Source organism: Periplaneta americana, chromosome 10, assembly GCF_040183065.1.
Source record: "Periplaneta americana isolate PAMFEO1 chromosome 10, P.americana_PAMFEO1_priV1, whole genome shotgun sequence".
Taxonomy (NCBI): Eukaryota; Metazoa; Arthropoda; class Insecta; order Blattodea; family Blattidae; genus Periplaneta; species Periplaneta americana.
Window position 1 is genome coordinate 55,282,975 of NC_091126.1, and position 12,157 is coordinate 55,295,131.

The 12,157-nt window shown below is 35.5% G+C and overlaps 1 protein-coding gene across 1 annotated transcript in view; it reads left to right on the forward strand.

The window, feature by feature from the left end:
* Positions 1-850: 850 nt before the first annotated feature.
* The window catches only part of MAN1 (LEM domain-containing inner nuclear membrane protein MAN1), a 68,279-nt gene continuing 56,972 nt past the window's right edge, over positions 851-12,157 (forward strand). Inside the window, exons 1-2 of the mRNA XM_069837558.1 lie at positions 851-1,886; positions 10,772-10,853. Of these exons, the coding sequence (XP_069693659.1) occupies positions 1,016-1,886; positions 10,772-10,853 (953 nt within the window). The 5' untranslated portion in view covers positions 851-1,015. The remainder of the gene's footprint in view (positions 1,887-10,771; positions 10,854-12,157) is intronic.

A 12,157-nucleotide genomic window follows, 5' to 3' on the forward strand; every position in this document is an offset into this window, starting at 1 on the left:
ATATTTGCATTTTCATAAGTCGAACGTAGGAATTGGACATGCTATAAAGCAGCTGTAAGAATATTATGGAACGAATAAATCTGTCTATCTATCTATGCATGGATTAATGAAGCTGAACTTTCGTTTGTTTGCTTTCAGAAGTTAAATTTTGATTGTTACTGTATTACCATGGAAGAAAAAAGGTTTATTCTGCTTAAAACTGCAATGAGTATATTTGACAGATGTATTATTTTAACCGTTCAGAGCAGAAGTGGTGTAAGTCAAAATTGGATAATGTGGTTTAAAGTAAAAATTCTGTAAAATACAGCGCAAAGTAGCAATTAATATATGTCCTTCGTGCTATCCACTGACTACTAATAGTTTAAATAAATTGAATATTAATTGCTGCTTTGCTCTGTATTTTACAGACTGTTTACTTTAACCCTCATTACCCATTTTTGACTTACATCACTTCTGCTCTCAACGGCTCATTTATGCTTGACTGAGTTGTATCGAGATGGCTATGTTCGCATTGGTGGTTGGCTATAGAATGGTCACAGTCTAGTATATAGTAGACTGTGGTACGGATGAGATCACTCTATTATTCAACACTCTTTGGCGCTACTGCATATAATTCCTGTATTTCTTCCAAATTATTGTCGATATGTAACTACAACGTATTTGATTATTGTAAAAATTATTTTATTTCGTATAATCGCCCAGGGCTACAATTATTCGCACATATATTTACTACAAAATTACATTTCGTTATACATTTCAATACGTAAATAAAATTGATAAAAGTTCACCTCAAATATATTTTTTTTTTTTTGTGAAACTGATATGTTTTGTTTGTTTCTGTTGCAGCAAACGTGAATCGAATGATGCAGAAATTGCAAATGAAAGCTTGTACCTACAGGTGATTTGTTTCTCAAGCAGTCGAGACATGTCTATGTTATGGATCATCTTTGGTATATATGATTATCTTTGGTTGATGTATCAAACACTCTTATGATGTATATATCTTGATCAAGTGATGAAAATGGCGTCGGTTGATAGTTTATCGGACAGTGAGTTGAGAAGTAAACTAGCACAATATGGGTTTCCAGTTGGACCAGTAACAGAAACATCTCGGAAAGTGTTGGTAAGAAAGTTGAAACTTCTAATGGGACAATCAGGACGTTATAGTGATGTATCCGTGACAGGTAAATGGCGTCGAAGTTCATCGCAGTTCAGCTCTGGCGAAGAAGACAGCGAGAACGATGATGTTAAGTTACGTATAAACTCTTCCATGCCACCTCCTAGTTCAAATTACAGATCACTGAAACGGAAGACTTCAGGAATTATAAGAGAACGCTCTGTTACACCAGGTAGAATGGGTCGTAGCAAAGAAATAGCATTTCGAAGCGATTTATTCGTTGTGCCTACAACAAGTACACCAGAAAGTGAGCAGAATAAGAAAAGACACTCTCGTGTTTCTGTCAGCCAGAGTTCGAGTTCACCAATAGCAAATGTCTCGAGTGTTCGCACTCCAGTTCGTCCGCCAGTGTCGTCTACATTTAAAGACGGTTTTGATACAGGTTCAGATTCAGATGTTGACAGTAAAACTTGGAAAAATTATGCCGGCCAGGTGTCTTCTAATACAAGCGGAAGTACACCCTATTCTTCGTTTCTCTCCCGCCTGTCCTCGATTAGATCTAAAGAAAGTGATGTGAGTGGTACTGACAGCAGTAGTGTCAATACTTTACTGGGTTTCCGAAAGTCATTTTCGTCATCGAGTAGTGCTGTCAAGAGTCCTGAAAGTTGGACGACAACAAGGCCACCAAACCCGCCATTCCAATCTAACTTCGTGAAGAGGCTGTCTGCATCTGGTTTATCATCTGCATCTAGTACAGGTGCTACTAGAGGTACGTATTAAACAAGATGTACTAAATATGTTACGTTTCTAAGTTGCATTTATAATAAATTGACCCACTATATTTGGATCAACCCTATAGGCCTACCTACAATTAATGATAAACAGCTGTCTGACCTAATGTGAACTTATATTTATGTTCACTATCAAAACTTATGGAAAGTATCGGTAATGTAACTGAATTAATCTTAACCGGTAATGGAAGGGATAAAACCTTTTTTTATATTTACAACACCATCATTTGTCACGTTGAATTTGTAGTGATGAATTAGACATTCACAATATTAAGTAGGCTGTTTCACGAGGCCTATATGACTTAAGAAAACTAATGTTTGTACCATAGTTACAACAGTTTCATTCATTAATTAAATAATTACACTTGTACGTTTGTGGACCTGAATGTGACATTTGAATGTCACTTGAAATTGGGTTTTGGCACATGTTTGGTAATTCTGAAGGACGACCACTCCACGATTTTCGAACATTTTTTTTTTTTTCACAAATGACGATTTTATGCTCCATTTTCGAAAGGTAATACAAAAACTTCCGAAACACGTAATTTCGACTGTAACCTAACATAACCTATCACAACCTAACCTTAAATAACCAATCCAAGCAAACTAAGCTAACCTAAACTACTCTGATCGCCACCAAAAACAGTAAACATAACCTACCAACAAACATAACCTTATGCTATCACCCAAAAATACGTAAAACTTAACAAATCTAAAACATGTGAAGCCATAGTCCCATTGCAACAATCTACGCATACAAATGATAGGAATTTAATATATAATAATTATAAATGCTCAGAACTTCTAAAATCCATGGAGAGGTTTTCCTCCAGAATTAATATATGTTTTTAGGAAAAGTAAGTTAAGCTTAATAGACTTGTGGCACAAACTGTGGGCTAGATGGTGAATTGATAAAATTCTTATTTACCAGGTAATTATATTCTTTTTTTATTCAGTTAAAAGAATAAAATAGATTGTTTTCAGTATTGTTTTGTAAGTTCTGTAAATTAAGACGTACAAATATCTGTTCATAATGTGAGTGTACCGGTGTGTATAAAATTAATTTCCTGTCCCATGTGATTGCTTCAGGACTGTGTTCATGTTCTTCTTGTACATGTTACCTTTGATTTAAAAAAATACATTTAATTTTTGTATTGTAATATTTTTTCTGTTGCTTTATGGACAAGGTAATAATGGAATCATATAATTTTGAGTCAAGTATAGTGTGTTCATAGGTCGGCCGGACCAGAATAAGACTAGAACCTTAGGTCAGGTCACCAGTCCATAGAAAGTCTTATGAGACCTTTGTATTGCACCCACTTCTTAAAATATCTGGTTATTAGTTTTACATTAGAATGACTTGTAATAGGCTACATGTTAAGCAGTGTATTCTACGGAACAGTCCAGCCAAGCTACGAACCCAATGTACCAAACCAATGTGTCTAAGAGTGGCTTCTTAGTAAGTATGAGAACTTTCGCTTAAGCCCGGTTCCCATGGTACTTGTTTCTGTGATGGATTCCAAGTTAGGAATGCTGATGGCTACCCTGTGTGCTTGGTTGCCGGAAATAATGTGCTCACGTGGCTTCTTTGGTGGCTAACTTGCTGGATTTCGAGATTAGGTTGCTTTATATTTTCTGTGTTGGCTTGCAGGCTGGAACCAAAGATGATGATATAGTATCACCGCTGAAATCATGCCATCATGTTGTAATTTTCCTACTAAATCTGTTTTTTTTCTATATTCCTTAGTTTCTAAGAAACAGCAATTAAATATAGGACTTCAGCTGTTTTACACTTCCGGCTTAATTACCTTATTACGACATTTACTATTGTTAATGTAGGACTTTAATTGTTTTACACTCACGGTTTAGTTTCTTTTTGATAATGAGTGTTGGCAGCAGATGAAACAGCAGATGATTTTCCAATTTGAACTGTGAAAAGCGTCAGCAACCAGCATCATAGCAAACATGGATGCCATCGGCATACCCATCAGAGAATCAAGCTTGCTGGCCAGCAAGGAAACAAGCTCAGTGGGAACTGGGCTTTAATTGTTGATGTTAGAACACTCATTCTATTGTTGAAGAATAACACGGACTTGTTTATAAATTCTGTTGAAACAGCAGTGGACGATTGAAGCTTGACAAGGCATTATGTTCATTAATGGTCATCTGGTGTGTGGACGAGTTGGTCTTTACTCATTTTCTGAGTTTCCTTGTCCATTGTCAAGGAAGATATTGGAAATGATGTTCTTGTGCCGCCACATATTTCTCACATCTTTTAAGAAAATTTGTATTAACACACATTTGTTGTTTTTCTGAAATTGCTGCAATTTCCTTTCTTACATTTTCTTTCAGTTCTTCAAACATACGTGTGCTATCCAGATACACTTTATTTTATTTATTTTTGAAGTTCCCGCATAAATAGAAATAAAATAGGCCTACGATATTACAGAATATTCACTGTAAGGTTTCGAAATTAATGTGTCTAATAAAAAGTAGCTGATGAATTTCACATGTGACTTATACAACATTGGAAACACTTAATAGACTTTGTTTGGGAAAAAAATATGTCGGGAAATGTGTTTAATGCTTCAAAATCTTGCACAAATGCAATTATTATATATCTACATATTGTAAGTTATGTTGAAAAATTTACATCACACTTGAGGTAACATAATTATAATATTTTGTCATAGTGTGATTTACACAACAAAAGTCATGGAGAATGCATTCCCTACTATACACTTAATTTCACAATTTCTGTTTCTTTTATTTGCATGAAAATTTTGAGAGGTGGGTATGTTTTTCAGTGATGATGAACTGAATTGCAATGGCAAGGAAATTAAATTTTGAACATGATTTTATCGATTATTCCTCAAAATATGCTGTAACGTACATGACAGGCATATTGTGACTTACATGACTTGTCAAGGTACTTACAAGCAAAAGACTTACAAATATAATATTCTCAACCTTCTGTATGTTTCTGTGTCTATATACAAAGAATAAATGGAATGAAGAGAATACAACTACATTTCTCTGCAACATAACAAGCAATATAAAGTATGAATCCACACTAAATAGTTCAAACTAATGACTTTTCTTGCCAAATAAAGTGTAACTCCATACAACGTAACAAAACTTATGACTTTTCTTGCAACATTTACATATCACTTAGCCTAAAATTATATTCTTGAAATCAAAAATGAAAGAATATTTAAGCCTGTTATCAAAACTTGGCTGTGGTAGTACTACTTTAATTTCTTTCTCTTCGACTACAGACTCATCATCCTTCACTGACCAACGAAATTTAGAGATTTCTGCATCATATATTAAGAATTTAATTTTAATTTCTTTTTCTGTTTCAAATTTATTCACAGCATTTCCTGCAAAATGTTTCACAGTTTTCTTCCCAGGTAATGATACCAACCTGTGCCACTGAAATGTTAATACTGTCACTGTTGCGCTTACTGGTACATTCAGCTGTTGGACAGAAAACACCTTCCTTAAAATCAAATAACCTTTTCGATGCTCCATGTGAAATAACAGAGCATTCAATTCTGTACCATGATAATTTCTAGTATCAGGTATATTGGAGAATTTTTTCACGTTGGGATTCCATGTCCTTAGTTTGTCTGATTTGTTTGAATAGATATCACTTGCACTGCAGTGCAAAACATTTATCTTTAGGCATAATTGTTGTGCACATTCAGCAAATTGCTCAGCAGTATCAGGATCAAATGTTCTGGCACGGGTAGTTTCTTGTACCCGGCATTCTACAGTACCACCTAACCCATCTATTGGTCCCTTTCCATAGGCAGTAGCTGAAAAGTTCCAAGCAACCTCCTCTGGCTGTAAAGTTATCCAGGACAGAGAATTCTTCTGTTTGAAATGTTGGGCTGTTCCATCAGGTTGATACTGTATACAGTAAAACCTCGATAAGAGGTTATAGCTTATTACGCTATCCCATGTAATACACATTTTTTTCCCGGTCCCTGCACAGTTCATATATAACACCTTTATAAAATACCCCATTTATTGCGCTCAAGTCACGCATAATACGTTGTTTTTGTGGAATATTTTTTATGTAATTTTCAGAAATGTACTGTAATAGCAATGAAACATTTTGACCATTGAACTCACTGGTGCCATTAACCTGAAAAGTATTGGTATTCGACCCTTTACCTGCGCATTTAAACCTTCATACTTCATACCTTAGTATACCCACCCTCTTGTTACGCTCTCTTTTTTGACTCTTTACCTGCGTGCTTAAAGCCTACATACAGTTACAATACCTCACCCTCTTGCTAACCCTCTCTCTCTAAAACATTCCTCATTCGGCCTTAATAGAATTCTGGAAATTTTTGCTGATCAGTTTGTTGTCCTTTAGTGTATTGAAGTGTCTGTGAATGTGATTACAATGAGTGTTAAACGAAAAGCGCTTTCTGTGTCGGAAAAATTGGAAATCTTACGAAAGTACAATAAAAACAGTACTCTTAATCAGAAACAACTCTCTGATTCATTAGGAATCCCATCATCGATATTAAGAACGATAATAAAAAATCGCCACTCAATCACTACAGCTGTGATGTCGGGAGGTTGTAATCACAGGTAACTGAAGTGTGGTAAACGTGAGGACTTGGAGAACACGCACACGGCAAACAACTACTGTATAAATGACTTTTTTTTTTTTTTTCGAAAGAATTAAGTACAGTATATTTTGTAAATGTCTTTGACGTACAGTACAGTAATTACATAAGAGTAATACTATATTACCTTTCATGAATTATGTATTTAAATAAAGAAAAATGCTAATAGATACTGTACGTAAGTCAAAATTAGTGAACCCGCCTAATACATGGTCCCAGTTAATATGCGGTTTACACCCAGTCCCTTGAACAGCATCTTATCGGGGTTCTACTGTATATGAAAACAAAATGTTTGGATGCTTGTCTTGAAATGATCAAACAGTGAAGTATTGAAGTGGGCCACTGCAAACTTATTATGCTGGCACAACATGCAATTCATGTTCTAATTGTTCAGTTTCTGAAGCAAAATATATAATAGCAGTATACAAAGTAGAACTGTGTAACTCCCAATGAGCAGACTGTATCTCATCTTGGTATTGGAAGCAATAGTTTTCACTGAAGTCTATCTGAATAATTATTGTATTGGGCACAATGTTTTTCTTCAGATTTTCAAAATAAGATTGTTTTGAGTTAATGCATGTTTAAGGAATTCCGGCACCTTACTTCCCATTGTGTCCAGCATCTCTGTAACAGACCCGCATATTCTTTTTCTGGATAAGTGTTCTCCTTCGTCCTTCATTCATTGTTTGTAGATTCTTTCATCATCTCTAATATCTTCTGAAAATACATGAAGAATGTAATGGTCAAACTTTCTAGCCATGCCTCAGACAGTGCGTTCAGACATCATGCACTTCATTTCATTCTCTTCACATACATCATTTCATACAAAATCTGATTTACTCCTAGATATGTCTGGTAATGATGTAAGAAGCTGTGTCATGTTTTCATGATACAGAGCCAAAATGTTCTGAGTGTCAGCCCTAAGACAGATGTGTCATGAACGAAGTTCACCAAATCTTGTCAATCCAATTTTAAATTCTTGGTAATCGTTTTGAAACTGTTTGTAGGTTTCACTCACTGTAAAGAACAGGTACTGTACCACTTTTGTATCTTCTCTTTTTCACCATCTGAACGAATGATGACATAATCCTTGGTCCCAGGCATTTGATAGGACACACGTCCACACCTGTGGAGTAACGGTCAGCGCACCTGGCCACGAAACCAAGTGGCCCGGGTTCGAATCCCGGTTGGGGCAAGTTACCTGGTTGAGGTTTTTTCCGGGGTTTTCCCTCAACCCAATACTAGCAAATGCTGGGTAACTTTCGGTGCTGGACCCCGGACTCATTTCACCGGCATTATCACCTTCATTTCATTCAGACGCTAAATAACCTAATGTTTATACAGCGTCGTAAAATAACCCAATAAAATAAAAATAAAATAGGACACACTATTATTCTTATAGAAAGCTGTGACAGCAGCTTTATCATCTTCTGTAATGCTCTCTTGCTCCATTGTAATTTGACAGTCTTCGGTGTTGCAACAATTGCCGGAACAATGTCCATTGCTAGTTTAGCTACAACTGCAACACATTTTCTAGGGCTATGAGGAAGGCTACACTTTCCCTTGCTACAGCTTTTCCGAATGATCAAGGTGACATATAGCTTTTTGATGGAGATGCGACTGCGGAAGACAAAGCAGCAGTTTGCATCTTCTTTTTCTCTCTATGTGCTCTTTTCTCTATTCTACGTTTCTTCCTCTGTTCTTCTTTCTCATCAAAGGACATTGAATTCTTCCTCTTCTCTGTTTTTGCATATTGGTTTGCTTCCTTTTAAACTCATCGTAGTGACCCTCTTTTTTTTCAGCCTTTCAATCTGTTTTCTCTTCCGTTCTGCTTCTGTTTGAGACATTTTACCACTGACAAAGTTAGGTTATGAATGGACTGATGTTTTTTTTTTGGTGTCTTCATTTCATGTAAATAAAGTATCACATTTTACTGCAGAAAGAAAATAAATTAAAAATAGGTGGTAAGAACTGTGAAATTCAGTGTGACTTACATGACGAGTTAATAAAAATTATTATATTCAAGACAAAGTATCTAAAGTTAGGAATCGTATCTTTTATAACTTTACTCTTACTAATAAAAGAGCATGATAATTTACAAGGGATTACCTCCAAGCATTATGCGTAGAATCTGAAAATTCACAAATTTTTATGACTTACATAACAACCGCACCTTAGTTAACTTCATTTCATGCATTCCTTGCCAAAACTAACTTTTTAGTTCATTGTGAAGAAAAATAGTTATATTTCATGTTATTATGGTAAGTAATATTTACTTTGTACTCTTATAAAGGTTTTACATGTTTTTATCTGGATACAATCTTCAATACTTCAGTTTGATGACCCTTTCCTCCAATGTGACAAGTGCTGTCAACTGTGTTCAGAATTTAGAACTATGTCATGTTTCTGGAAGCTTCAATGTCTAGATAACAATTTTTATTGTTACCAGCTTAACACAATACTTCAAAATTTTCACTCTGGGTAATATTTTCATGAAATTCACCAGCCACTAGGAGAATTGACAGTGCACAACTTCTACCCACTAGATTGTGCACAAATATGCCTGGGTTAAATCCCAACCCTCTCCGCAGTGCATAAGAAGAGAAGACATTTGTCACTGTTAATGGTGATTCATCCATTGGATAGGGATGTTAAGTCTGGTGGCCCCCTTGATGCTATTTGTCAGGAGTGGGCTATGTTCTGACATTGGGTTTCTCCTCCCCTCATCTTCACCCATTCCCTACACTATATTTACACGAACACTTACACGTACATTCACCCTAGTACATGACATAACTCTCCACAGATACACATCACGCATATCATGGCCTGTTAAAGTGTTGTACAACTTGAAAATGGATCACAGCCCTGCCATCTATCCAGAGTCCGAATCATGTAAGTGTAGTGGATAGCCATTGGTTACACCCACACACACAAAATAGCCATGTACAAATTTATTTGTTCAGGAATTGCAGCCACATGGTAATGTACAGCTCGATTCAGGGATTTTGGCACTTGTAAAAAGTAAGTAGATACACTAAGAGCGAGTTACTGATCAATACTGGCGGGCTGGGTCGCACAGGTCAGTCTGCACAGTCATTAGACCAACACTTCCTTCTTATCATGTTGCAGTATACTCTGTCTTAAAACACAATATTCTTTCACATGTCTTGTTACTAACCACTATATCTGTTGACTAAACAATGCCATGAATATTTTCTTGACATGAAGCCATAATTCGAGTTTTGTCACCATTCATCTACTGAATAACATGTTATGCAGCATACAAAGGCCCATGGTTTGTCTTCTTCACTTGCTCAGCATTCAAAATACTTGTAATATGTTTATTTTACATTTTCTGTTAAAGATCAGTTCTGACTTTTTACTCTAAACCACCTACATACACGACCATAATAGGAACTGTTTGGTGAATTTACATACACTAAGCGGGATTTTTCCGTTAAAAGAAAAAAGAACTTCACACATACTTAAAACCACTCAGCACAGACAAAATTACATCTAAATTGAAAATAAAATATTAATTCTTCTCCCTGAAATGCTACCCTCTTAGTAATATCCTGTAGGCTGGGTGCTTACAGTAATAAAGCAATAAAAGGAATAAACATCCTACCTTTTAACAAACTCACAAATATGGCGTCAAGCTAATGGCTTAGAGTTCCTTCCAGATCTTCAAGAATGAAAGTAAGTAAAACTGTGTGCAAAAAGATTTCAATAAACTCTTCAAGAAATGTAATATGCAATAACCCAATTTTTTTTTGCTAATTTTCACTCCATTTATCATATTTTTATGATTTAAAAAATTGAAGGGTCATGAAACATTTTCACACATATATTTGTTAATAGCACATGGGAATTGACTTAAAATGCCTATTCTCATCAGTGGCGTGCAGGAGCATGACGTGAAGGGAAGCAGTGCCTGTATGTATGCCATTGCTCGACTGGCCTTCGATGTCTGTTGCCTACATACAGGGTTTCCATGGAATAGCTTCCCCAAAGTCATCATCGCACGCCGCTGATTCTCTTCCATGTTACAAAAACCATGTCAACCAGTGAAATGAATTATTTCCTGCACAGTATTTTCCCCTTTTGTGTGTTTTCTTCTTTCCTTTGTTTTTTTTGATTAAGCTACTTTCTGTAAATATATTTCAGGAGGTACAAAATCTAATATAATTGAGATTTCTTGTTTATTTTACCAGGATCAGCTCCATCCAGCATCTATGATGTCAAGGAGAATGATAATGTATCACATTCACCAAATGGCCACTTCTCCCCTTCAAGGTATATGATTTAAAAGATGTTATGTGTGCTTATATATTGCTGATTATGATCTACACAACAGTGAAGGCATGGAGCTTTAATGTTGGATGAAAGCTATGGTCGTGGGTTCCAGTTCCACCTCTGCTTATTGCCTTAGGTTGAGACCTGTCGTCATGCCGACCTCACATAATGGAAGTCATATCAATAATTGAAGCGTTGGCCGAATTACGGTCTATGTTACAATCTACTAACTGTGCAGGAGAAGGAGAAATGTTATATCGTAATTCCGCTCAAATTTACTATCAGACGGACAACATAGACCATTATTCCATCAATATGTTTTGTACACTATGCAGAGTATACGATTGTATGTTATCGAAAGTCGTATTACATATCATAGACGTTTACAAATATTTTTAACTCCACAGAAATGCTACTGGAGAATACAGACTAATTTAAATAGGTTTATACAATCAGAATATTATGGAATATACAAAATCAATGAAAAGATTAAATTATGAACAAAATGATTATGACATTTTATTTTTAAATGCTAGGCCTATATATTAATATGAATTAACAACATATAATTTATTAAAGTTACACTCAATATCATATTAGGAATAAACATGCAATATTGATCTAATAATAACACTTTTATTAGAAAATAACTGCAGTATTGTGATGTAGGGACACCATTAAATTAGTGAAAGTTGTTACAATAACAAACTAAAAAAAAAAAATATACTACAGTTGAGAAATTGTTGGGGGATGGAATTTGGACCCCTGTCCCGAATATTCAACAGATGGCTTACCTGTTAAGTATAAATTTTATTAATAATGAAGACAATAACAATCACGGTTTTTAAATGCTGACTGTAAGAGAGTAATACATTTTAAACAGCTCCTTTCTGACATCAAGAGCAAGCTGTGAGCACTTCTCCTTACAAGAATTTGCATAAATCTGTTCATGAAACGAAATACCGTGATAAAATTCCAAGATAAACTACAGTGGCAAAACACAACATAACACAATTGTATATTTCAGCCTGTCCCGACGCACTAAGTGGTAGCATTAATAGTCTTAATGAAGATCTTGATGCCATCTCTTCCTGGTCTCAACAATTTGGGCTTAACCTAAACGCATGTAAATCACAGGCTATTCTGTTTGCGAACCATAGATTAATTCCTGAAGTCAACGACCTGAATATTCCACCTGTGAAACTGAATAAAACAATCATCCCGTTTAGCTCTACCGTAAAAAATCTCGGAGTGCATTTCGAATCTAATCTCAATTGGGATACGCATATTAAATATACGTGTAA